At 58.2% G+C, this 25,832-nt stretch overlaps 1 protein-coding gene across 5 annotated transcripts in view; it reads right to left on the bottom strand.

The window, feature by feature from the left end:
- The window catches only part of PRDM16 (PR/SET domain 16), a 345,467-nt gene that overhangs the window by 171,995 nt on the left and 147,640 nt on the right, over positions 1-25,832 (bottom strand). For all 5 annotated transcript variants that reach the window (XM_032262191.1, XM_032262194.1, XM_032262193.1 and 2 more), the window contains exon 3: positions 8,034-8,084. In XM_032262191.1, coding sequence (XP_032118082.1) covers positions 8,034-8,084 — 51 coding nt within the window. The remainder of the gene's footprint in view (positions 1-8,033; positions 8,085-25,832) is intronic.

Here is a 25,832-nt window from a genome sequence, read left to right as displayed (position 1 = left end):
ACCTCAGAGGCTGGCCCCCAATGCCCACACAGGGACACCGCTGGGCATTGCAGGACCTCAGAGCCCTGCCCTCTGAGCCGGGAGCGCTCCACTTGCACCATGAGAGCGAAATGTGCTCCGGCTGTTGGTCCCCTCACCTTCAGGGAGACAGGGCTAGGGTAGAGGGGGGCATAGCATGTCGTCACAGAAAGTGATGGGCCGGGCCATGGGAGGGGCCCAAGGAGCCCCAGCACCCAGGAGGGTTGCCCTCTTTTACCCTGGAGGGGAACCCAGCCACCCAGCTCACTAGCGCACAGACGCCCAGGTGATGAGAACTGGAGTAACAAGCCTTGGCAGGAGTCCTGGGAGGGAGGCGGTGCGGCTGTCAGGAAGAGAAGTCCCCGCCCAAACCAATTACCGCAGACTTTGCTGAGGTGTGTTTGTGTGGAAAGCAGAAGAGCCTGACCCGGCTCAGAGCTGATCTCTTTTTCTCTCCTAATAGTGCGGCACAATTTAATTAACTCAGTATTGCACCCACCTGAAGATTACCGACGGGGTTTATTGACGCCACCATCTGGCTCCTATAAAGCCGGTAATGTAGCCAATAAATCCCGCTTCAGAACCAGGCGCTGGCGAGGGGTGCCCTGCTGCAGGCTCTCCCCGTGCACCCAGCTGCGGGAGCTGCCTGGGTGGCCAGATCCAAGGGGCCGCCCTGGGCACCCCATGGTGTGGGTTTGGTTGTGAGGAGAGGGTGCTGGTTCCGGGGTGGCACCTGTGCACCCTGACCCCTGCAGGGGCCATGATACCACTTCAGAGGCAGGTGTCTGCCAAGGGGTCCCCTACCCTAGCCGCTGGGTTCCCACCACTGCAGCCAAGCAGGGCCCGACTGGTCCCTTGTTCCACACCTGGTAAAGGGCAGACCAGGCCTGGTAGCAGGTTCCCAGACGCCGGGTGCCCAGAGCTGAACCTGACTGCTGCGCTCTCACCCCACCCCACCCCCAAACCCCGCAGCACGTGAGACTGTTACTATCTCCCACGGCAAAGGAGGAAAGCAAAGGACAAGGCCCAGAGCTCAAGGCTGAGGGCAGCACTGTCCCAGCAGAGCCAGGGCCAAAGAGCAGGCTGGGTGGGGAAGGGGCCCTGGCCTGGTCCAGCTCCTCTGGGTCTCCAAGGTCAGGAGACCCCTCTGTTTAACTCGGGGTTGAGGTGAGGTCTCTGTGTGCCCTTCTAAAATTTGTGATGTTTTGTCTGCTACTGGAATGTAAGTTTCAGCATAAAGCGTCAGCAGGACAGGTCATTCTCGATGACAGAAAGGTCCCCAGAGCCACCTGTTCTCACGCCCAGCCAGGGACCCCGAGGTGGGGGACAGAGCCCCTGCCCTGCCTGCGGGCTCCATCCACTCCAGCCTGACTTCCGTGGGGCTTTCTTCCAGGCTGCACGTGAGAAGACCTTTTGGACATTTCCCAGGGATGCTGCAGGGTGAGAAAGAAGCCCAGACTCCTTTCACTCACACGCAGAAAGGACGAGTTAAACCCGCATGTCACCCACGCGCTCCTGGACCTGCACTGCATGTGTGTGACCAACGCCCCTCCCCAGGCTGAGCCTGAGTCCCCTGCACCCTCGGGCCCTGGGGCCCTGCAGAGCAGAGAGAAGTCACCTCAGATATACAGGACAGCACCGCAGGGATAAAGGCTGCCAGGGAGTTAATGAGTGCACCTCTCCCAGCCTAATCTGATGGCTTCCACTGATTTAAGGGATTCTTCCGTTGAGGTGGGGGTGGGGCAAGTAGAATCAACTCAATTTAGAATGGGGGAGGGCGGCAAAAAGCTCACAGTGATAAAGTCGCCACCCAGCCCCCAGCCGGGAGCTGCCCAGAACTCACCTTGGGCCACGTTAACGGCCCATTAATCACCCTTATCAGCCTGTGCAGGGGCCCTGTGGGACCGCCCTACCCCGGGGGCAAGTTCAGGTGCTTCGAGGTGGTGGCGAGAGGTCAGGGTCCAACCCGGGCCGCTGCCACCTTGGAGGCCACGGGAGCTGTGGCTTCAGCCCTCCCTCCGGCCTGATTTCTGCCCTGGGGACGGGAGCCTCGGGCGCAAAGCGGCCTATCCAGACCAGCTGCAATAGTTGTGGAAACGGGATCCCAGGAGGGGCGGAGGGGGGACTGGGGGGGCGAGAGGATGGAGAGGGCAGAACCCGGGCACCTGGGTTAGTCCCCGGGGACGGCTGAGGGTCCCCAGGGCCTCGGCCCAGAGCTGCCTGGGAAGGGGATGGCGCAGGCGGCGAGCTCCGACTTTCAGCTGTCTCGGCCGAATGACACCTCTACGCCTGCAGCCTTTGATTCAGCAAAATCAAGGATGCAAACTTCTTAGGAATACTTAGTTTCCATGGCAACCGTAGCTGACCTCAACATTATTGTTCTCAAGAGGGGACTGACTTTACTATATGTTCATTCACTGAATTAATGGACTCCTGGTTCTTTATCAGCAGCCCCGGGACAATGGACAGACAGGCATGTCGTCAAAGGGCTTTCAGCCACTGTCCAGGCTTTTGTCCGCGGCTTACGGCAACGAGGCCAGTCTATTCAGCCCGAGATTATCAAAATCAACTCGGGGCTGTCTCCGGGGCAGCTCCACACACTTGGATTTCATAAAGACATAACTGATCCCACATGCAAATTAATAATTTGGATCGCAGGGTTCTTGGGGCTAGGGACTTTGGTGTGTTTCTCTTCCGATTTCTTTTTTGGAAATACAGCGCGCGGGAAGGTAAACTGCAGTCTGCTGACGGCGCTCCACGGACGGCGCCTTCTGTGCTGCGGGCTGGCTGGTTAGGCAGCAGGGGAAACGCTGCTGAACCTCACTCACCTCGCTGACACAGGCCTCAGCAAAACCAAGCTTGGGGCAGCCGCAAAAAGCCTTCTAGGTTCCCAACACGCCAGAGAGCCTGCTAGTTCCCAGACGAGCCAGCAGAGCCCCACGCGTGCGTCGCACCGCCTCCTCCGGGAGCCCCGGGTTTGGGGGTCTCGCCATCTCTCCAGCTGCATCCCTTCCCGCCCTCCCCACCCACTCCCTTCCTCCCCAGCCCTCCAGCCTCCTTGAGGGGAAAACAATCCAAACAGAGTACAGTAAGCCTCAGGACTGGACACTGAACAGCAGTCCCTGGCTGCGTGGTGCTGTGCTGAACTCAGAGAGCCCCGCGTGGCCAGGAACTCGGTCTATCCCGCCTCGCAAACTGCCCGGAGTCAAAGCCTGGTCCCCGCCGCACTTCGGCCTCAGGGTGTGTGGCCTCCTCCGGTCATTGCAGCACAAAACACACTTAGCAGTGCCCGTCTGTCTCGCTCCCACCTTCCCTGGCCCGGGAGTCAACCTTCATTAGCCAGCAGTCCCCACGGGAGGGACCCAGGAGACCTCTGGGCTCCTCGTTACCGGAGGCATTTTACCCGGGCCAGGCCATAGAAAACCGGGACAGGCCATGGTGCTAACATCCAAATAATCATTTCACAAATTATCATAATTATCAATCAATCACCCTGTTTGGACAACACAAGGCTGGGCTGTCAGATGACTTTTATGACCTGTAGCATTTTGTACGTAATAATAATAACGGGGAGAGATTTATGGACCCATCACCGGCCCCTCTTCCGGTGGAATGACTTTATTAGCTCGATTTATTTTTGACCCGCCTCTAAGCCTCTGCGCTCCCGCCCCTCACCCTGGGGGCGGGCTGGGGTGGACGGTTTTTCCGAAGCTTCTGAAGGGGCATTTTCAGGTCCCCAGGCCTAGCCCTACCCTGCCAATTCACGGTTTATTTATTTTTGGGAGGAGGGGGTAGACAAGCAGAGGAGAAGAGAAAATAAAAATCAGAAAAGGTCACTTCCCTGTGTTTGTGTTTCCCGGCTCTGTATTAACACGTCCTTCCTTTTCAAGAGGGAAAGGAAAGCCCGGTAAACTGGACAAAGGGAAAGGCTTCGGGGCCATGTTTCCCCTTTCAGATCCCAGAGATTGAATCAAAATTCTCTCAGCTGATAGCATCTCCCGGGTGGACTACACTCTTGTTAACGGATAAATTCAAGCCCTCCAGAAAGTCAAAGAATAAATTTAAGCCTTTTGCCAAATGTCTATCCTATTGGATTTTGATAAGATGGCCATTGAGCCTTAATAATGTCTTCCATCCATTTTCGGCGAGCCCTTAACACGGCTCTTTATTCGTCCCCAAAGCCTCTTCGCCCGGCCTTTTTATTACCGGCTCCGGCGGGCTCTCCAGGGAGCCTCGCGCCCCGAGTGATGGATGGACAACGGGCTAGATTATCTCCCGCAGATGTTTGCTCTCCAGCAGCCCGGGGCTTTCCCTCTAAGTAAACAGAGACTAAATAGAAACTCTGCGGAGGGAGCGGCCCCAGAGGTCCCTGCATCTCGGCGCGACGTGGCCCGACCCACAGCCAATGTGACTTTTTGGGAAGCGCCGATGACGTGCCCAGGGAGCACCAGGTCAGACGCTGGGACGGTGAGGGCAACCAGGGCGAGTGTGGGCCAGCGCCAAAGCTCTGGGCGGCATGGGCGCACGGGCTGCAGGGCCCAGGTGGGGTACAGAGGGGACGTAGGAGGCCAGGGTGAGGCCAAAGGGTGCAGGAGGGCCGTGGGACGACCGTCCCCTGGCCTGGCAGTGGCTCCGCCCTCCTGGGGCAGGGGCGGGGCTGACAGGAGGCAGCTCTGTAACTCTCACAAGAGCCCTGCACCCAGTCACAGTCCTGGGTTCGAATCCCAGGCCTCCAGCCACCCCCAGCTGGCCGCCTTCACCTGTAAATTCTGAGTAGAGTCATTCTGCATTCAGCCCCTTCAGAGACCTGGCTCTCTTGGTACTTAGAATTCCTAACCGAGGCTTCCCCACAAAATATCACCTTTTCTGCAGCTCACGTGCCAAGCCGATGACTGAATTAACTTTGTCACATTTCACTGAGGCAGATAAAGAACAGGAAGCATAATCTTCCCAGAGGTGGACGAACTGAAGGCCAGAGACAGGAGCTGCCCACCCCCCGTCACGCTCCCACAAGAGCTGTCCACCCCCTGTCACGCTCCCACAGGAGCTGCCCACACCCAGGTCACACAGCTCTGTCACGCTCCCCCATGAGGGTTTTAATGCTCCCAAGTGCGCCTTTGGGTGACCCAAACTACAAAACCCACAAGCCAGAGTCCTTGTCCTATAACCAAGGATGGCACTGAATTCATCCTTAGTGCAGCTCCACGGCACGCACAGTCACCTTAGCCGTCCACGCGGTGCACGCACGTCTACAGCTCTCAGCAGTGCATCTGCTCTCAGGGTGGGGTCTTCCGTCTGGATGGAAGCTCACTGGAGGGCTGTGTGTCCTGGTCCTCCCGGCCCCGAGTCTGAAGCCTTTGTCTTTGAATTTTAGCTCACAGCTCTCAGTCCCTCATCCCTGACCCTCTCCCCTTGCCCCCGCCCCAGAGTCCCTGGGAATATAACTGAACGGGTCCAGTCTGAGCCTTGGGGTTAGGGATCTGATTCTCCCACGGCATGACCTTGGCAAACATCCCCTGGATGCTGATGGTGCTGAGCTTAGTGCAAGGCTGGAAAAAACACCTGGGCAGTGCTGTGGGTGGCCTCGCCCTCCGGTGGACTTGGGTGAGGATGCCTCCTCCAGGCAGCCCCCAGCCCCTCAGACTGGGCCTGTAGAGCAGTGGCAGGGAGGAGCCCTGGGCTGGGGTCGGGAGGCCTGCTTGAACAGGGCCGTCACCAATGCCCCCGATGCGGGCTCCGTACCCTGCCCTGGGCCCCTGTGGCTGTGGTGGTGCCATGGGGGTTGCGTGTGTTGTGTCTGCTCTGATTCTGCGGGATGGCAGAACCTCCGGCTCCCAGCCAGCCTTCCCAGGGCCTGCCTCGGAGGGACGCCTGCTGCTCTGGGCACTTGGAAGTAGGAGGCCCCCGCTGGGCGGCACCTCACACCCATCCTGGGAGCCATTCTCCAGAATGACCTTGAGCTACATCAGGTGAGACCTGATGGCCCCATGTATGAAACAAAAAGGCAAACCCAGCATGGCCCAGAGGCACAGAAGGCCGTGCCCACTCCACCCTCCTGTCTGATTTCATTCTGGTTCAGAAGCAGCCAGTACTTGCCTCCTCCGGCCCTTTAAATGTAGCCTTGACCTTTTGACCTTCTGCCTTGACCCCTGTTCCTAGACCAGGCAACCCATCCCAGCATAAACTGCTCCTCGTCTAACCTCCTGTCAGGCCACCTCCGTGAGGCGTTCAGGAGAGGTGGGGCCGAGGAGGGCGTCTGGAAAACGTCAGGCGGGTCAGGGGCGCATGGGTGGAAAACCCAAGGATTCAGGCTCATTCGAGAAGCCGAGGGATTCGCCCTGACTGCAGGTTGCTTGGTGGGAAGTGAAAATGCCGCAGCTCTCTGAAACACAGCAGCCCTGCTTACTGTTTCCTGCTCCTCCGCGTCCTTTAAGAAGATATGAATTCATTTAAACAGGCAGGAAAGGAGAAAGAGAGAAAGTGCACAAGGCCAGCACTGGAATTTGGGCCATGGCATGGTCAAACGCGGGCACAGGAAGGCCTCGGTGGGGACTGAGAGCCGACAGCTTGTCCTCGGACAAAAGGACCCCAGGAAGCCAGACACAGCCCCACGAGCCATGGGGAGGAACACGGAAAACAGCTCATGGGTTGCCAGAGGCCCTTCGGCGGGTCGCCACGGGGTCGGGAAAAGCCTCCATTGCCACGCTTTCTCCAAAATCAGTGTTCTGGGGTCGAACCTGGAGAAAAGGATCGGGTGCCCCGAGCCTCTCGGATAGCTCTGCTCAGATGGTGGGTCCCCTGCGCCTCAAAGGCAGCTCCGCCCAAATGCTTCGGCTCAGAGACTGGGGTATGGCGAAACCAGCACCACGCTTCCCTTTAATTTTGGGAGAAAACGGTGTATTGATGGCGTGAATCTCTGCTCGGGGGATGGGTCAGGTCTTCCTAACCACAAGGCCGGCAGTACCCCTCCAGCTCCTGTTCTGTTCACGGAACCCAGTCGTAATTTTGACGGAACTGTAACCGCGCTGAGTAGGCACTGACTCAGCGCTGGCTCACCCGTGCCAGCAGCCCCCATGGTGCCCTGATGCTGTCTGGATGGAGATGTGCAAATGTGACTAGCTAAATTTTATCTTGCTCTGAAGCCAAGATACCAAGTGAGAGACCGTTACTTTAATTTTACTAGAAAACCCCCCAAAATAGAAGATCGGCCACCACGCGTGAGTGTGCCTGTGTCTGTGGATGTCTGCATGTGCGTGCGGGCAACACCTACTCCGTGGAAGCCGAGCTGTACTGCTGAACGGGTTCTGGGCTTTGGAGCTGCCTTTCCAGTCATTCCTCCTCCTGGCTCTCTTCACTGCAGTGTGCACATCCAGGGACACGTGTGACCGTGTGCGCCGCCCCAGGGACCTGTGTGTTTCTCTGTGCACAGTTCTCACTCTGAATCTGTTAGAGCTGATGTTTGTCCACCAGCCGTCACCCACCACCAGTCAGTAAAGCCATGGGTAATGCCATGTGGACACTTTTTCTTTCGCCTGGTGGTTTGCTTATTTAAAGCGATGCTTCTCTGGAAGCTATGAATGTAGCAAAAGGCTTTGTTGAATCTGCAGCCAATTTTTCCCCATATCCTTTTCATGAGAGTATCCAGTGAAGACAGTTAAATAAACACAACCTGCGTTTATTTAATTTTCCCGTCCCCTGCGTGGCCTGGAGCTTTCCCACAGGTACGGGGCTCTCCCCCGTGCTTGGGAGTTAGGAGAGTGGCAGGCAGCCCAGTACCTGGGACCCTACAGTGACGGGACCCTGACCTGCCCACACAGTAAAAAGAAGCATCCCTCCTAATTACACCAAAGCCACTGTCCTGTGCACACATCAGTCCACAGATGACACATCACTCAGGACCTGACAGCAACACTGAGACTACACGCTTGTTAACTCAGGGATGGCTGGGCTCGCAGTCACCCCGCAGGAGCCCTGAGGATGCTGGGAGCAGAGGCGGCGCAGGGGAGCTCTCCTACCTTTTTGATGCAGCCTCCCTGGGGCGACACGTCCGCGTCAGTCAGTATTTGCTGCAAAACAATTTTGAGAGGGGTTGTTAGTGTCGGATCAAATGCCGTTCTCAAGCCACCCTGGGCTCTAAACGGTGGGGGGGGACCCTCTGTCTCCTGAAGTCACAAGGGTGGGACCCAGCGGCTTCTCCACAGTAGGAAATGAAGGGCTGCCTTGATTGCAGGGACCCCTTCTTCCCACAGAGGCTCCCCCAATTGCTGAGGACTCCATGCGTCCCCCAGGGACCTCACCTCCCTGGAAACCCTGCACTCTGGGGAGGGAGCCACACTGTGTGGCTCACTCTGGCCCTTTAGTGGTTGGGTGGGGACCCGGGTCAAGGCGTCTGAAGGTGAGCCATCCACATTACGTCTGAGAGCCACGGGCAGAGCGCACGGAACGCTGGATGGTGAACAGGCTCTATTTTTATTTCCTCTGGGTTCTGGCAGCGAATCACGCCACGTGTGTTTACACATAACTTGCCCTATGTTGAGCCAGGCCCTGGAAGGGTGAGGGAAGGGAGATGCAGTCCCTGCCCTCAGGAGGCTTACGGTCCAGCTCAAGAGGGAGCACTCAGTGGGGAGCTGGACTCTGCCCAGCGGTCCCAGGAGACAGCGGTGGGCGGCTGGGGCGAGGGGCAGAGGTCGGCCAGTGCCCTGCGGAAGGGCAGCTTGGTGGGTGCTGGAGGGAGAGGGAGCTGATGCCATTTCTCTGGTACCTCTTTTTTGGCAAATCAGAGGCGGGAGCTTTTTAACTGGGTCTTCACTCCCGTCCAGATGCCTGGGAGGGGGATGTCCCCATGGCTTTTGGGGAAACTTCTCAAAGGAAATGGAGCTGAGTCAGAAAAGCTGCTGTGCCTAGTGCCGCGCAGGGGCCCGGGGTGGCCACGGAGGACCCTCAGCCGTGGCTTCGGGCTGCATAGGAGCTCCCACCCCCTCACCCACGTGTAGACAGAGGCTGAGGCTGTGAGGCTGGAGTATGCCAGCAGTCGGCTCATTCTTCCTCCCAGCTCGCTTCGGCCCGGAGCGTTCCCTGACTCGGCCCTGGAGAGCATTTCGCCGGGTACCTCCTCTTAAAAGCCAGCAGGCTGCACTCCGGGTGGGGGCGGGGCGGCGTCTAGTGACCCGTCCCAGAGTGCTCTCTGTGTGAAGCAAACTGACAGATGAGCTCTAGAAATTGGATTTTCCCTTCTGGACCCAAAGTGGCCGTGCACGGGCGAGTGTACGGAAATCACACTGTTGTTTCCATAGAACAGAAACCAAGATTGAAACTGATACCGAAAAGTAACCCGAGAAATGCTGCTCAAGACAAAGGCTCTCCTTCCCGCCCTTCGTATTCCACGATGGTTTTAGAAATCGGAAGGACAGGGCGCAGCGTGCTCACCACGGCGCAACTGACACGCTGAGCCATGCGGGGCCCAGCCCAATCGCCTTCCGGGTCGCCCGGCGCTAATGTGAACGGCAGACGCGCCTGCTAGGTTCAGGTACCTAGGTGGGTGGCGTTCGGAAGAGGAGAAAGGGTCAGGAGGGGTGTGACCTGCCCGCAGGGCCAAGGCGAGCTGAAGGCAGACCTCCAGGCGGTGCTCAGGCGGCATCTCTCCTCACTCTGGATGCTGGAGGAACGTTCGGCCGTCCCAGGTCTGGGGAAAGCACGCCCATCCCAGGGGAGGCCCTGGGGCTCTCGAGAGTAGAGGGACAGTGCCCGCCGTCATGGGCTGCCCTGAGCAGAGAAACTGGATCGCGCTGCCAGTGAAAGGGCTGGGCTGATCAGAACCAGGGCCTGCTTTGTGAGGCAAGCTGAGGAATAAGATGCTTTTTCTGTCTCTCTGGCATTCATGGCCAAGTCACAGGCACCTGTGCAGACACCAGCCACCAGAGGGTCTTGCCCTCCCTGCCCTGGCCTGCCAGCACCTGCTCACAAACCCACACCCCCGCCAAGAGCCCGCAGGGGCCGGGTGCTGGCCTGGGAGCATCTGGTAGCCTCTGGCTGGGCATTTTCAGGGGTCTCCCTCCTATTCCCCATGGGAATGTGCATGCCATGGCCAAGGCATTCCCAATGCAGGTGCCCAATGCCTCGGGAGGCGCAGTGACGCCCCCACCAACACCCCAGGCAGGGTCAGCCCAGGAGCCACCCAGGAACACCAAATCTTCACATCCAGAGGGGGTAGCATGAGGGCCCTCCAGCTGCTCACAGATCCCAGCCTGGGCTTGCTGTGGGCTCAGATGCATGGCCTTTCAGGTGGGGGCCACCCTCTCTCTGTGCACGCTGCTCTCTGCTGGGTGTGCACCATTCCTGCTGTGGCCTGATCTTCCTGCCCTCCGAGTGGCCGGGTGGGATGGGGCACCCCAGTAAGCCCATCCATTGCGCCACGCAGGGGCCCTTCTCCGCCTTTCTCTTGGAGTCTGACAAGGTCTGTGCCTGGGTGTGGCCAGCACTCCTGCTCCCCAGAGCTTGCCATCGGGTGGGGATGCAGAGACAGACGTTCCAACCCTGGCCCCAATAGTTTGAGGCATTATGTGTGATGCACCGACCAGAAGGGCCCGGCCATGCTGTGTGGCATCAGGAGGTGGGGCCTGGCCAGCCCCGGGGGGGTGGTGGGGGCAGGTGCCACAGCTGCCGGGCTCCTGGCTGTCTCTCTGAATCCTCTGAGCATGGTGCCTGGGCCCCCTTTGGGCTGAGCGTGTGGGCTGCTGAAGATTGTGGTCACACTGGAGCGCAGTGTGGAACCACGGAAGAACCACGCAGAGGTGTAGCCACGGAAGAACCACGCAGCGGTGGAGCCCTCGCCAGCTGCCCTGCACCCCCTGAAGAGGAAGACAGCGTCCCATGGCTACAGAGAAAGCAGCAGCCTCCTGCAGGCGGGGTGCCGGGGCCTGAGCCATGCTCCGGAACCTCCCGCCCCATGTCACGGCCCGCCTTGGCAGGTATGAAGACCATTAACTCTGCCTCTTCACCTGCCGCTGACCTCGGGTGGAAAAACGGCCGGATGCGCTCCCCGGCTCACTCAGCCTTGGCTCCCCGCTCGCCTGAGCCACTGCTTTGCTGAAAACCCTCTTTATTTTGCCTGCTGGGTCCTCAGCGCACGCACCGCTGGCTCCTCGATTGCTGGCAGTGGCCGCAGGGCTCTCAGCCCCTCTGTACCCCGGCAGAAGTATTAGGTGTGTTTGATTAAGCGTTTTAGCCAAAAAAGCAAGGTCTGACCTCTGGCATTAAGCTTCCCTCGCGGGTACCAGTGCCAGGATTTAGCTAAGTGGGGTTGGTCAGAACCTCTTTTTTGACTCCTAAAATAAATACCCTCTGTTCTCCGAAAAGTCAGCAAAGAGGAGCCATGCACGCAGGGGTGTCCCGTGCACACACAGCTCTGCAGTTCTGGCGCGGCCCCTGGGGGCTCAGCTTGCTGTTCTGTGTCACAAATGGATCCCAGAAGGTTTCTTTCCCGTCAAAATCATCTGTCATTAAAGTATCTGAAAACCTAACTGGGGAGGAAATCCAGAGCGAGCCCCGGCCACGGAGCTGCTTCCAAAGTGGCAGGAGGCGAACAAAGCCCGGCGTGGGGGAGGCCGAGGCCCATGAGGGCCCCAAACACTCCAGTTCACGTGCCCCTTGCTCTTGGCATTGACGGCAAACCTTGTCTCTCTAACATACTTTCATCTGAAACAGGGTGTCTCGCCCAGGCTGGAGTGCAGTGGTGCGATCGTGGCTCGCTGCAGCCTCAGCCTCCTGCACTCAAGTGATCCTCTCACCTCAGCCTCCTGAGTAGCTGGGACGATAGGCACATCGCACCCCAGCTCATTTGTTTTATTTTTTGTGGAGATGGGGTCTCACTATGTTGCCCAGGCCGGGACTCCTGGGCTCCAGCAATCCTCCCAAAGTGTGGGGATTATAGGTGTGAGCCGCCATGCCCAGCTCTGCTCTAACCTACTTTTCTTTCTTATCCATTTCTGAAGTAGCTTCATTGGACCCAAAGATGTGGGTGTGAGTCTGGAACCTGCTGAAACCTAATTCCAAGCCCTCCTCTCCTTGAAGAAGCCCCTGTGGGTGGGGTCGGCGGTCAGGGGTGTCTGTGCAGGGCACCCAGGGATGTACAAAAGGCTGGGTTGATGGAGCCCCCTACAGCTCCTGCATCCCATCCAGGCTCCAAGCCTCACTCTACTCACTACTGGGAGACTGTGGGCTCAGGGTTCTGCTGGAGACACAGTCTGAGCAGAGGTCTTGGTGGTCGCTGGCCTCAGCTTCCCACAGCCTGCGCTTTCAACAGGGTTTTATACCCAGCTAAACAGTGCCCCTGGCAGGGCTGGAAGCTGATGACCAGGCCACACTGAGCCTCCACATCTCAGCTCATCTCACTCTTGGAGAGGTATGCCCATGGCCTCCTACTCATCCTTTCTGAGAAGATGGAATTTTTAAAGAACAACTGTCATTCTCAATTCTCTTTCCAAATTGAAGTCCTGGTACTGCCAGTTTCCCTGGTGTAAATGTTGCATCAATGTGGGAGCAATGGTGATGCCAGTCCTAACAGTGGCAGGTCATCTTTTGGGGGCCTGCAGCATGTGGGGGGAGGCCTGTCCTAGGCACCGCAGACACAGACCTCCTCTTCACAACTGCCTGTGGGAGGCAGGAACCGGCACTGCGCCTGCTGTATGGACGGGAAGCAGAGGCTTCAGGGGAGAGGCAACCAGGCAGAGATGTAGGAGCTGCTCAGGACGACACCTGCACTCGGACCTGGGCCTCCAACTCCCACAGTGTGCTTCCGACGGACAGAGGCCTCCGGGTGGATGCCTCGGTGGGAAGAAGCCATACGCCAGGCCCTTCCGCCCAGGACTTGCACCTGAACCCCGGCCAGGACTCTCCCCACGTCCAACCTCGCTCTGCCCGTGTGAGCTCCGGCGGAGCTGGGTGGCTTCCCGTTGGCAGCTCCCGCAAGAACCGTGAAAGGCGGTTAGTCAGCGGCTGCCCCGGCTCTGGCTCCCCGAGCAAAGACTGCGCTGGTGTTGACACAAACCCCTGAGCTCTCAACCGGGAGTGGGGTAATATTTATTTATTTTTTGCATTAAAAAAATCAGCTTGGCCGTGTTTGAGCTACAGAAATGATTTTTTTCAAGCTCCTTGGACACTGTTTTTAGCTTTTATGCCTAAACAGATACTTCTCAGTTCTTTCAAGTGAGATCTATCCAATGAATGGAGGCTCTCTTTACTCCTAAGAAAAATATTTACACAGTCAAGTACGGCACAGAAAAGGACCCTGGGCTCCAGAAAGCCGTCCCGAAATGCACAGAGGTCTCCACGCCACTGTTTACACTCCCAGCCGCCACCTCCCACCCTCCTGTCCTCCGCGTCACCCTAAAGGCCTTCCCAAGCCCCCTGCCTTGGGCCCTGTCATCAGGGGTTGGCCTGGGGTTCCACATGAGAACCCCGAAGGCCTGTGAGACATGAGGGAGCAGCCCATACCTTCCAAACTCTCTTTGTTTGGCTGATGAGGAAGCCAGGCCGCTCTGCTGCCAGGGACCCATGCGGGGAACAGCAAATGGGAGGCAGCATCTTCGCCCCCAGCCCCACGGGACCCGAGTTCCAGGCGGGCAGCATCTCCTCCGACCTGTCTGGGCTGCGATGGGGCCTTCTGCCTTGCTCTGGCCACAGGAACTGCCGTTGGGACCAGCAGACTTCAACGCACGCCCAGTGATTTTTCTCTTGAGCTGCTGGGCTGCCCCGCTTGGCCCTGCCCCGCCCGGCCGGCATGGCCTGGAAGACCTGAAATCTGGGCATGGTCTGCTCTCTTTCTGATGTTCCAAGAACACTCTGTCCGCTGGCAGCCCCGTCTGTGAGGGCTGCCGCTTGGCCTGGACACGCCACCCGGGCAGGGCTGGCCCCCCACATCTCCCCTCCCGTGGGGTGACACGGCTCCTCTCCTCCCCGTCCCCCGAGGGCAGGCTCCGCACGCCTTCATGTCCTCATTTCGTAAGTGGTATTGAGCACCTTTGGTCTACACTGCCCCATGAAGGGTGCCTTGGAGACATTCAAAAAATATGGAAGCAGTGTTTAGTCCAGAATTAGCTACTCTGGGGCCAAGACAATGGGCCAGACCCACCCTGCCTTCTGCGGCCACAGCGGCAGAGGAAGAGGGAAGACCTCCCAATCTGAAGCTGAGGTCCTCTTCGGATGGGGTCCAAAGCAGGGGCAGGGGCCCAGGAGTGGATGGGGGCTGGGAGTGAGGTGTCAGCAGGGAGCAAATGAGCGCCCCAGAGACGGAGGAGCCTCGGGGTTGGGAGGGCTGGGGGCTTGGCTGTGGCCCTTTGAGGACCCCGCTGAGGGATCTGACTCGGGCAGGGGCTCTCAGGTAGATGCTGCTGCTGTGGAAGAAATAGCCGGGGGGCGCGGAGGCGGACGGCGCGCAGAGGGGCGCGGAGGCGGACGGCGCGCAGGGCGGCGGCCTCCTGCTGCACAGGTCCTCCAGGGGCCTCCCTCCTCCTATCTGCTCGGAGGAGCATGCGGGGGTCTTCCCTGCTGACCCAAGTGTGGGGCCCACAGTGGGCTCCATCTGACCTATGCCCCCCAGTCTCCCCCATCTGATAGGACCCGTCTAGCTCTCCTCACACAGAGTAGGAGGCTGCCCAGAACAAGAAGGCCTCCAGCATGAGGCAGACGGCCAAGGGCTGGGTACGCCGGGCTCCACGCTGGGTACTTGGCCCACATTAATGCAACTAAATCCCAAACACACCCAAAAGGAAGGCTGTGGCTTCCTGCTCTTTGCAGGAGAGGAAGGTGCTCAGAGAGGTAAAGTCACCTTCCGAATTTGCATAGTAGGGGAGCGAGGACCCAGGCTCACCCTGGATTCAGATGGGACCTGCCAAGATCAAGGTGAGTGGGCCCTGAGGTGGTGCATACCAGGGGCAGGGCTGGGCAGCCCCCTTTCCTGGGGAAGCCTGAAGGCACACAGGTGTGGACCAGACCTGACCCCCAGCCCAGACCAAGCAGGCACCCACCAGAGTGGGGCCTATGGCCACGGCACAGCTCGCTGGTGAAGCACCCCGGAGACCCTGGCTCCCTTCCAGCCTGCAAGCTGCACTGTGAGGGCTCACGTTCCTCCGCCCACCTCATCACCAATGGGGTGCTGAGACAAGCGCCCCCCAGGCCATTGGCAAATTTGTGGTCCTTGACCTGGAAGTCACAGGAGCCCTTCAGAGGCCGAGGCTGCTGGGAGCCCTGGGTGGGGGTCCTGTCTCCCACTCCAACCACTCCTGGCCGGGGAAGCCAACCCCCGCCAGGTCTCCTTCTCAGCCCCGGGGGCTACGGGAGACAAGGAGGCGCTGTGGGGTCCTCTGGCGTGCCCCACTGTGACCTTGCTGTGCCCTCTACCTCTAGCACCTTGGGGCACACGGTAGAGTCAGGGGTAAGGCTATGACTGACCACCTGCCCTAGGCTGCAGTTGCCGGACAGTGGTGCCTGCAGGGACACATGCTCTCTGGACACCGCACCCCTGCCGTGCTGTCCCTTTCCAGAGAAGATAGAGGGCAGGTTAGACACTCAGAGCTTCCCAAGCTTCCGGAATGCTTGGGCCATTCCTGCCACAGCTTTGAATTCTCCACCAAGCTGAAGATGCTGCTCGCCCACCACACAAGTCCCCTCCCTGTGCACGATGAGCTGCTCCAGGCCTCAGAGCCCCGCCCCACAGATGCTGGACAGCCCTTTCCAAAAGAGGGGCCTGGGGCCAGATCTGACCCAGCCTGGAGACTCCCTGGCATGGGGCGGGCTTCCAGGGGTCCACATGGCAGGGGCCATCCCCTGTCCTAGACTCCAGGTTTCCCTTCCCTCATGTCAGACTGAGCTGGGGAAGCCCCGCTGTTCCTGGCTCCACCTGAGAGCACCTGCTGATGGAGGTGGGGTCACCGGGGGTGGGGGTCACCGGGGCCGGGGGGCTGGCAGGAGGCTGGGGCGCAGGCTCCAGAGCCCTTTCTCTGCCAGGCAGCGGGGCCAGCCGGAAGGATCTCTGCAGGCCCCTGTCCCCAGCACAGGCGTGTCCATCACTGCTTCTGGCCCTGGTGGCCGCCTTCCTCCTTCTGCTTCCGGAAGATTGATGTCCCCAGGGGAAGGGAATGTAAATCATAAAAGCGGTGACGTGTGGTCCTCTTGATCAATGACTCATGATGAGCTGTCACTTCCAGCATGAGAAGGGGAAGTACTGGCAGGTCCAGGAGCCTCCCGTGGCCAGCTCAGGAACTGGACGCATGTGCCCTGGAAACCAGGAGAAAGTTCTGCAAGGCCGTTTGTTTCTGGAGCTGGTCCCAGAGCTTCCTTCTGAGGTCCTGGGTTCTAGAGGAGGAAAGCCAAGGCCTGGAGCAGCCGTGCAGCCTCACGGGGTCCCGGGCCCTGCAGACAGGGCTCGGTGGGGGGCTCTGACTCAGACGCCGGTGGGCTGTATCCCAGGGATGCCCCCCACGCTCTGCGGGTCCTGTGCTAGGAAGGTGGTGTTGAAGCTGATGCTTCCAGGTGGGTGGCAGGTGACCTTGACCCCACCCACTCACGCTTTATCTCTACCAACTTCCGTCAGAGCCCTGCAGCCTGGAAAGGATGACCGGTGCTCGCTTCAAAGCCACCCCGTGGTTACAAGCAGGCCCTCCTCCCTCCTGGGTTAGACCCCCTTTAGGCCACAGGCAGGAGTTGGGCACCATCATGGTCGCCCCTCGCCCCCCACAGGAACACAGCATAGGCCCCATGTGGCATTTACCGAGTATTAAATAGTGTCAGTGAATGGAAAATGGGGACTCTCCTTGCAGAATTACCGGGCTGGTGCATGGCCACGACCACCCGGGCTGGGCCCTGAAAGCAGACACTGCCCTGTGTGGGGGTGGGGACGGGACTGGCGCAGCCATGGTGGGGCCTGGCCATCCAGCCTGCGAGGGCCCTGTGCTCTGGGTGGCTCTCTGACTGAGGGGCTTACGGAAGCTTCCCTGGCCACCCTGACAGGCTCAGGGCCTCTTGCTGGACCAGGCATCTTGGGCAGGCAGATGGAAATCAGGCACCTGCACCCCAAGGTCCGGCTCCCGCCTGGCTTTCTTGGCCTGAAAGTGGCCTGGTGGGGGCAGCTTGCAGGGTCGACGATGGACCTGAGCTGCTGGGGCAGGGACGGCTCCTTTGTGCAGGCTCCATGTCAGCATCCCGGGGACAAGGGGACCAACCTGTGGCCAGGACTGTCTGGATTTGAGCACAGAAAGCCCCTGTCCTGGGAAGCCCCTCTGTTGGCGACCTTACTGGAGAGGAAGCATCAAAGCTACCCCAGTGGAAGCCCCCCCAGAAGAGGGGGATGATTCAGGGATGAGAACCCCGAAGACAAAGTCAACACAGCAGTCTTCCACCTGAGTCTAAGTGCCCAAGCCCTGAGCACAGTTCCAGGACGTCAGGGTCAACTCAGTTGCAAACCCCGAAAGTCATGTCCAGCGTGGTGGGAGCATCAAGGAGCTGAGGGCTCCGGGCTCAGCCAAGACAGATGGAAGTGGACGTTCAGGCCCTGTGCCCCTCCGGCAGCCACTCCCACCTGCGAGAGGCCGGCTCAACAGAGCCTCCCGGAGTCTGCAGAATTTCCCTTAAAAAAAAAAAAAAAACCACCACTTTATCGCAGTATGACTGGCATATAAAAAGCTGTTGATATTTAATGTAGACAACTTTATGAGCCTGGAGACGTAAGAATGCACCCGAGAAATCCTCGCCACGATCCACGCCGTAAACCTATCCGTCACCTCCAAAAGTTCACCCTTGCCCTCCTAATTCATTGTTATTTTATTTTGTGACAGGAAAATCTAACATCGGCTCTCCTGTCTTAGTAAGGTTACTTAGGCAACGGAGCCTGCTGAAGGAGGCTACTCCAGGCCCGCTGGGCAGACAGACGGCCGCGCTCACAGGGGCAGGGAGAACATGGCAGAATGTTCTTCCATCTCCCAAAGACCCGTGTCTGTGACAGGCAGGGGACGGTCCATGCTCCGCCTGAGCCCTTTCCGCCCCAGGACAGATTCTGCTCAGGCGAGCGGCAGCGGCAGGAGGGGACCCCAGCTCTGGAGGGCGCTCGGTTCCTTCCCCATCCACTTAAACCAATACCCAGCTCTGCCATTGCAAACCCAGATGTGGCTGTCCAAACTCACATGTGAAAGATGTCCCCTCCCAGGCCCACTGCTGGCCATTTTCCACCCTGCTTCTGAAATGCTGATGGCCCCTTCCCCACACCGATGACACAGGAGGTGCCAGGCACTGTGCGGCCACCGGCCACCCCCACCCTGGGCAGGGGCACAGCTGCTGGAGGCTCCCCCACTGGCACACCTCCAGGGGACTTCGCTTTCCACAGGGAAAATAAATCACAGGATCGATGATTGGTTCTATATAAACATTTATCTTTTATCTCAACCCTTTTTAGTTATAGAAATGACCTGGAAATTGACAGGGTCCTATTAATGCACTTCCACTTGACTCTGCTGATTGATCCCTCGTTGATTAAGGTGATTCTTAATAATCGTAAGTGAATAAGAAGGGTCGTAGCTCTTCTGGCAACAGCTCCCCGGTCACATACGTGTTTGAAAGCCTCGAGACCCAGGACTGGGCGGTGGAATCTGACCTCCCGGAATCTGGGCTCTTCTCTGGCCGTGACTTATGATACCACTCTTTGAGGTTTGGGGAAACCTTGAAAGATCTAGAAGTGGATCCATACAAAGTAGAATGAACTTTAATTCCTTTAAAAATGGTAGCGGCGCTTTCTGGGGACAGAGGAAGCAGAAGAAGCCGCCCTGTTGCTCACTACCCCCGGCCCTTCCCTGATCAGGCTGAGGTCTTTCTCCTTCTCACTTGTCATTCATCCCACTAATTCGTTCAGCAAGTATTTGTGGACTCATCTCTGGGTTCCACAAACTTGCAGCCCAAGGAGGCCAGAAGTACGAATTGTTTCCAGTTGTATTTTATTCCTGACTGAAACAAAGTCACAGTGATAACAGTAACAGCTCATCAGCTAGCTCTGCCAAAGGTGTCACTGCATTATCGTCTTTAATGCCTAAAATAATCTTACAATAATCCCCATTTGTGCCTGAGAATGCTGGGGCTCAGAGAGGTTGGGTAAGTTGTCCAATGTCACGGAGGCAGAGCTGGGGTTCGAACTCAGGCCGTGCAGCTCCACTCAGTATTATGGGAGCCATTCAGTCATCTGGTCTCCATAGAACTGGTTCCATCTGGAGAAGTTGGGGAGGTGGATGGGAAAGGGAGAGGGAGGTGAGGAGCTTTGCTTTCTCTCCCATAAGGAATGTTTCCAGTCTGTTGTAGGGACAACACAGCAGAGGCCCGAGCTGCCTGCGAACCCAAGACCACTGTACGTGGGGGTGGCGGGAGGCAGGGCGCCGCCAAACAGGACTGCATGCTTTCCTAATGGGACCCAGTTAAAGGAGCAGCTGCACCAAGGAATTCCGAGCTCGTCTGCTGTGAAAACCTGGCTGCCTCTGCCGTCTTGTGGCTTCCATGCAACTGGGCCCAGGTCTGCTCTTTCAGGGCGGGGAGAGTGGAGAAGCCAGACCAGGGAGGCTTGGCAGGTGAAAGGCTGCCCACTCTGCCCCTGATTTCCAAGTAGCCTCCCCGGGGTCCCACGTCTGCATTTCCAGGCCAAAATGAGTCCAAGGCCAAGCACACCGAAAGTGCTGCTCGGAGAATTCACAGGACTGTCCAGCCTGGCTGAGAGGTGGGCAGACCTAAGGCCGAGGCTGCCTGCCCTGGAGGATGCCTTCAGGGGCTTCCTGACCAACATGGAATGTTCCTCCAACCTTCCTTCCTTCTGGTGCCTTTCAGAGCGCTGGGAAGGGCTGCAGGAATCGGACAAAGAATCCTGGGCTCCCAGCCAGCGCTTCCCATTCTGAGTCCCAGAAACACTTCTCAGCCCCTAAATACCCTGGCTTGAGCAGTCTCAAGGCCCTCGTCTGTGAAGAGGGAGGCAAATGCCGCGGGAGGCGTCCTTGACCGCCGTCCATGACGATGGAGACCATGCAGATGGCGACACGGGCCGGCCAGTCGCGCCCTTATTCCGCAGCATGAACACACAGGTCATGGTGGCACCCAAGATGTAACCACCCGTTTTCAAGGCTGCCACGCCTCACGAACTGAAAGCGTCTTGCAACGATTAACGAAAGTGTTGTAAACAAAGACATGTATGGGATGGAGGTCACATGGGACGCAGAAGCCTGGATTATACATGATCTGGCCTTTTACATGGGAGGCACACTGACCCCGGCCCATGGCAGCTACACACAGCTCCAAGGAGGATGGGGTAAGAGGGCACTCGTGTCTGCAGGTAGCTGGCCCAGCTGCCAGCTAAGAACCTCTCCGCAGGAACGGGAGGCTCCCATGAGCAGAGGCGGCTTGTCTGGTCCTGCCTCCCTTTGCTCACACCTGCTCCCCACACCAAACGGCCAAACCCCAACCAGAGGAAAGACCACAAGGTCATCGCTTGGAAAGCCTTGCGGTGCCCGAGGCTGCAGTGTGTGGTCCCACTGGGCGGGTGCGTGGAAGGGAAGTGCACGGGCACCACACAGCCGGCGAGACAGGCAGGCAGGGTGCTGGGAACCCCCGATCTGGGACAGCTGTCCCGCCTCGCCCATCAGCTCACTCTAGAGCTGCCTTCTCAGCTGAGCCTCCTATGGGGAAAGACGGTGTGAGACTGGAAGCAGCCCGGAACGGCTCTGTTCCTTTCTATTTTCCTTCTTTTCTTCCTGTTTGTTTTCCAACAAGGAGAAGCATGCAAACTTTCCACAAGGGAAATCGCCAAACTCTCAGCAGGTCCATTCCGTCCCCACAACTTCCCTGGATGTTCAGCCTCCTCTGCGATGGGGGGGTCTCTTCCCTGGGGCAGGTCTGGTGGCCATGAGTCCAGTGCTGACCAAGCGTCTCGCCTGGGTGGCTTCAGAGGGCAACGACCTCCCACTCCACGCCCACCCCAAGGGCTCCTCCCAGGAGGCTGGGTTTAGAGTCCTAGTGAGGCTTGGCCGCACCAGGAATCTAGAATGGCCATCTGGTTGGCAGCTTTACCTGGCCTTGTGGAGAGCTGTTGGGCAGGTCAGGGATGGGGCAGTAGTGGCCGGTGGAGGCCGGTCTGTCTCTCTGGAGGGCCTCAGCCAGATGGCACGCTGGGGGCCCAAAAGCACCCTCTAGTGCTTTCATCTCACAGGGACCCCAGATGGCTGCGGGGGAAGCACGTTCCCCCTTGGGCCAAGTGATGCATCCGAAGCACACGGAGCGTTCATGCAGCTAAATGCAGCGCCAGGCAGTTGCTTTGGGTCCTGAGACCTGCCCAGGGCAGCAGTGTGACTTTACACCGTCTTCCATTGCTTTCCAACAAGCCAACAAAACGAGGGCAGAGACGCTGCTCTAAGGAAAAGGCAGAACCTCTCTCCCTCCCGTCCGTGTCTGAGCACGGAGCCTGGGCTGGGGCTCTCCTGGGGGCTGCCCCTGCCCGCTGCCCGTGAGCCTCAGAAGAATGCGTGTACCTGCTGGCCTCCTTTCTCTCTTTAGCCCTGAAAGAAGAAGAAAGAGGCCCTTACGGGTGCTCTGGTTTGTCTCCAGCTGCAGAAGGTGAGTGTGGACAGCGGGTTCAGCGGCCAGGCTCACGGGCTGCGCGTGGCTGGCTGGGCTGGACCCCGTCCTGCCTGCGAAGCTTGGAACGCACATCCTGAGGCTCAGAAGCCCTGACAGGGAAGGTGAGAGGTGGCAACTGATGCTCAGCTGTACTGTGTGGCTGTCAACAAACATGACAAGGTCACCATCTGTCTGCAGGACGGACTGAGAAAAATGACCCTTATTAGTGCAGGAGAGAGATGGGAGCGCAACGGGGGTAAATGTGCTTCCCAAGCCATCCAGGGGAGGCCAGGAGGGGCCCCGGGCACCGGCAGGTGTGAACACCTCTAGCACAGACCTCCCTGACTGCTTCTGAGCTGGCCTGTGGGTAATCAGTGCTCCCAGGGAAACCTGTCCGCCCAGCCCGTGTGTGGGGAAACTCCACCAGTCAGCAGCCAAGAGGCGACTTCCTCTCGCCGTGACCATGGGCTCCTCGCTGGCCAGCCCTTTCCGTGGATGCAGAAGGGTTGCACTTGTGGTGCCCTTGGGAGGCGCTCTGCCCAAGTGGCTTTAGAAATGGGCACCTCCTGCCCACAGAACATTGACCCGGGAAGGCTCATCTTGAAGAGCTACAGAAATAGTCTCAGGCACAGTGACTCGGACTTTATTCTTAGAGCTGGGAGGGCTGTTCTGCAGCATGATTTGTCTGCTCTCAAAGGCTGAAAAGAGGGGTGAGGTGCCGGCTGCGAACCAGGCAAGGGTGTGGGAAAGCGCTGCGTGTGGCAGTGATGGCTCAGCATGTCCTGTGCAGACAGAGAGAGACGGAGGGAGAGGAGGAGCCCCCGACGGCAGCAAGCCTGGAGAGCTGGGTGGGCAGTGCAGGTGCGTGGGCAGAGGCTCGGCAGAGGTTCTCCCATACAGAACGAGGCAGTACTTAATTTCTGGAGGGGTGGACCCTGGCAAGGAGCCCCCAGCTCATGGGTGATGGTATGTATGTGCCAAAGCCCTGTCTTCTGCAGCTGGGGCCAGCTGCAACGTTGTCCAAGCGTGGGGACGGGGCAGGGAGACGACGCAGCCCTGTTCAACGTTCTGCCCCCTTGGACTCCTCCGAGCCTGGCACAGAGGGCTTCCTCCCTGGGGCTGGCCCAGAGCTCCTTTTGGGCCACAAATGAACAGCGTACTCATAGAGGTGCACAAACACTACTGTCTCTTGGTCTCCGTTTCTGTTAGCTTTCCGTAGCCTAAAGTAATTAATTCCTATACTTAACAAACAGAATTTTCTCAGGCTGGGGCTGCCTGGGTTTGCAGCTTCACCTGTGTAAGTTCAAGCAGCAAACGGCGGGGTCCTTGTCCGCTCGCGGCCCACGCGCAAGGCATTCCGTTCATCGCCAGCAAACACAGGCGCATCCCGTCCTTGGTTCGCTTCTCTTTCCTGGAAAATGCTTTGTGCTTTTCCAGGCTTCTATCCCAGAGGGGCATGGACTGGACACATCCCCCTGGGGACTGTCTTCAGAAGAGGGAGACCCCCGCACACTCCTGAGTGCTGCCAACTGGCAGGGACAGACTCGCCACCAGCACTTCTGTTTTGTCGCAAAGATCTCGCGTTCCCCGAGCAGAAAAACATTCACTTGGATGTGACTGTGAAGCTTGGGATGCTGCGAAGAGCCCACAGTTCGAAACAGAGACTTGGAGGAAGAGCGAACTGCACCTGCTCGGGTGCGGGTCACGGTGCTGGTGCTTGTCATGATGGAGAGAGAGAGGGAGAGGGAAAGAACGCAGCTCCAACCCTGTCCCGACGGCAGCTCTCGCCCAGGAGCAGGTCCTGCTCGGCAGATCCAGCCACCTGCTGTAGGAGCTCTTCACGGCCGCCTCTGTTCTTCCGACATCCTCACCGGATCTAAAGGGTTAGGCTGGCGCAGAGACGGGGAGCCTGGGCAGCCGGCTGGGGATTTGGGTCTTTGCATTTTACAAAACCAGGTCCCAGAACCGGGCCGTACGTCTCAGGTCCTGGGGGCTGGTTTGGGGCCCACGGGTCATGATTTCCCTTTGGCTCTGGCCGTCAGAGAGCTCGGCAGAGCCTGGCTGCAGCTGCGGCCCCACGCTGGACTGTCACGGCCCCGCCAGCTTTGCGCGCCTGCACGCGGCAGCTCCATGCCCGAGAGACACCACAATCTTTTTACCCAATTTTCCAGCTGAGTTGACGGAGGCCGGTGGAGGTCAAGGAGCTTGCCTGGGGTCACTGAGTAAAACAGCGAAGCCTCTGGCCTCAGGACAAGGATACAGGCCTCTGGTCCCGTCCCTAATCGCTGAGCCAAAGGCTCTTTCATAAATAATAGAAATAACAGGACTTCATTTTTCTTGAGAGGATAAACTCCCCAAACGGCCACCGGGGCCGCGGTCTGTGGGTTGCAGGCCCTCGCCGGGCGGGCGGGAAAGCAGGGCTGGAGCTCCAGCAGCCTGGGGGCTCGGGGCTCGGAGCTCAGGCTGGCTCCTGCGAAGGCGTTAATTTGTAACAGACGCCCAAAGAGCTGGAAAGCGTGTGGCTGTTCTTTGCACGTGACAGCGGCTGATTATTCATTGCTGACAGTTATTAGCCTATTATTAAACGTATGAATTGCCTCTTTCATTCCACATTGCCTATCCTTAAAGTGCTTTATTAACTAACATTAACCAATCCAATTAGCAAAAGACACTGTATTTGTGTAATTAGTAATTTGAGGCTTTGTTCTGCCTCGGTCTTAAAGAGAGCGGGCATTGGATGTTGATTACCTCGGAGCACTGTACAATTAGAAGAAGTGGTCGGAGATTAGCCGACGGCGAGCTCGTTCCCCGGGGTCCCGCGAGGAGACCCGGCCGCGAAGGCGTGCGGGGGTTTATGTCTGCGGCGTTTAAGTGAATCCAAACGCTCCCTCTTGCATCCCAGCTCCTCTCTGCAGCTGGCATGGCCTTCAACGTCAGGAAGGGGAAATATTTATTTTTATTATAAATGCAGAGCCTGGGCAATGAGGAACCTTGTTGTTAAATGCTCCAAGCCTAATTCTGCAGAAAATCTCACAATCCAACTCTGAGTATTAATTGCAAGGTTTTTTTCCTAATCAGATGCCAAAAGGAACATTTCAGGGAACGATGTTTCAGGGCTGCCTTTGCCAAACGGCATTTCTGTTTATGTCTCTGAGCGAGCAGAGACCGCCAGGATGGGGCCAGATGCTCTAGATAAGGGGGCAGCTGCGGAGGGATCCGGGGTGCTGGGCGTGGGCTCACTGCACACCCGGATACAGGACGAATGAGAAGCAGCCACAGCATGCTAACGTCCCCGTGCGCCCTGGTGTTCCCCTCGGATGCCCCCACATTTTATTAGTTTGTATAAGTGCAGAGCAGGCCTCATGAATCTGAGCACTCCCCACCCCCACCCCCCGTGCTCCTTGGCAGGTTTTAGCTCTGAACAGGAAGGAAGTGGGTTGGCTTCACGGGTGGCTGCTCCCAGCCTTACCTGCTGGCACCTGAGCTACCTGGAGGAGGAAGCTGGTGTTTCACCCCAGGGTCCCGGGAGGGCTGCCTGCCTGCTGGATGAGGTGGAGGCCAAGGCTCTGGTCCTGCCCTAAACGTGGCCACCACAATGATCTGGGCCCACCAAGGCTGAGGCACGGGCACAGGAGAATCACCCTTACCCAATCCGATGTGTTCCCTCAGAGGTAAAGAAGATGGCCCGCATGGTCCTGGTCCCCTGCTCTGCCTGTGCTGTGCCCACACATCTGGCTGCCCCCGCGGCTTGGTCCCCGGGAGCTGTGCCCTGTGAACTGGCACTTCTGGAGGTGGGGCCGAGTGCCCACTTGGAGCCTAGATGTTTGGGCTGGGAGCAGACACCACTGACTTCATTCCAGTGCCTGTTTTAGAGCCTGATTTCAACTCCTTCAAGTAGGATTCTCATGTGTTTTTTTTTCCATTCCACGCCAAAATAAAGTTAGAATTCTTGAAGTCCCAAAGCCTCATCCGTTTCTGATCTTCCTTGTGTTTCCTTCCTTCTGCACACACGCACACACACCACACACATACACCACACACGCACGTATGCACACAACCACACACACATGCATACACACATGCACGCACACACCATACACATACATGCACACACACGCATACACACCACACACACGAATACACACCACACACACCGCAAACACATCACACACACCACACACATG

This window comes from Sapajus apella, unplaced genomic scaffold (assembly GCF_009761245.1).
Source record: "Sapajus apella isolate SASKATOON/1434 unplaced genomic scaffold, GSC_monkey_1.0 scaffold127, whole genome shotgun sequence".
Classification (NCBI taxonomy): domain Eukaryota; kingdom Metazoa; phylum Chordata; class Mammalia; order Primates; family Cebidae; genus Sapajus; species Sapajus apella.
This window is presented reverse-complemented; position numbering and strand designations above follow the sequence as displayed.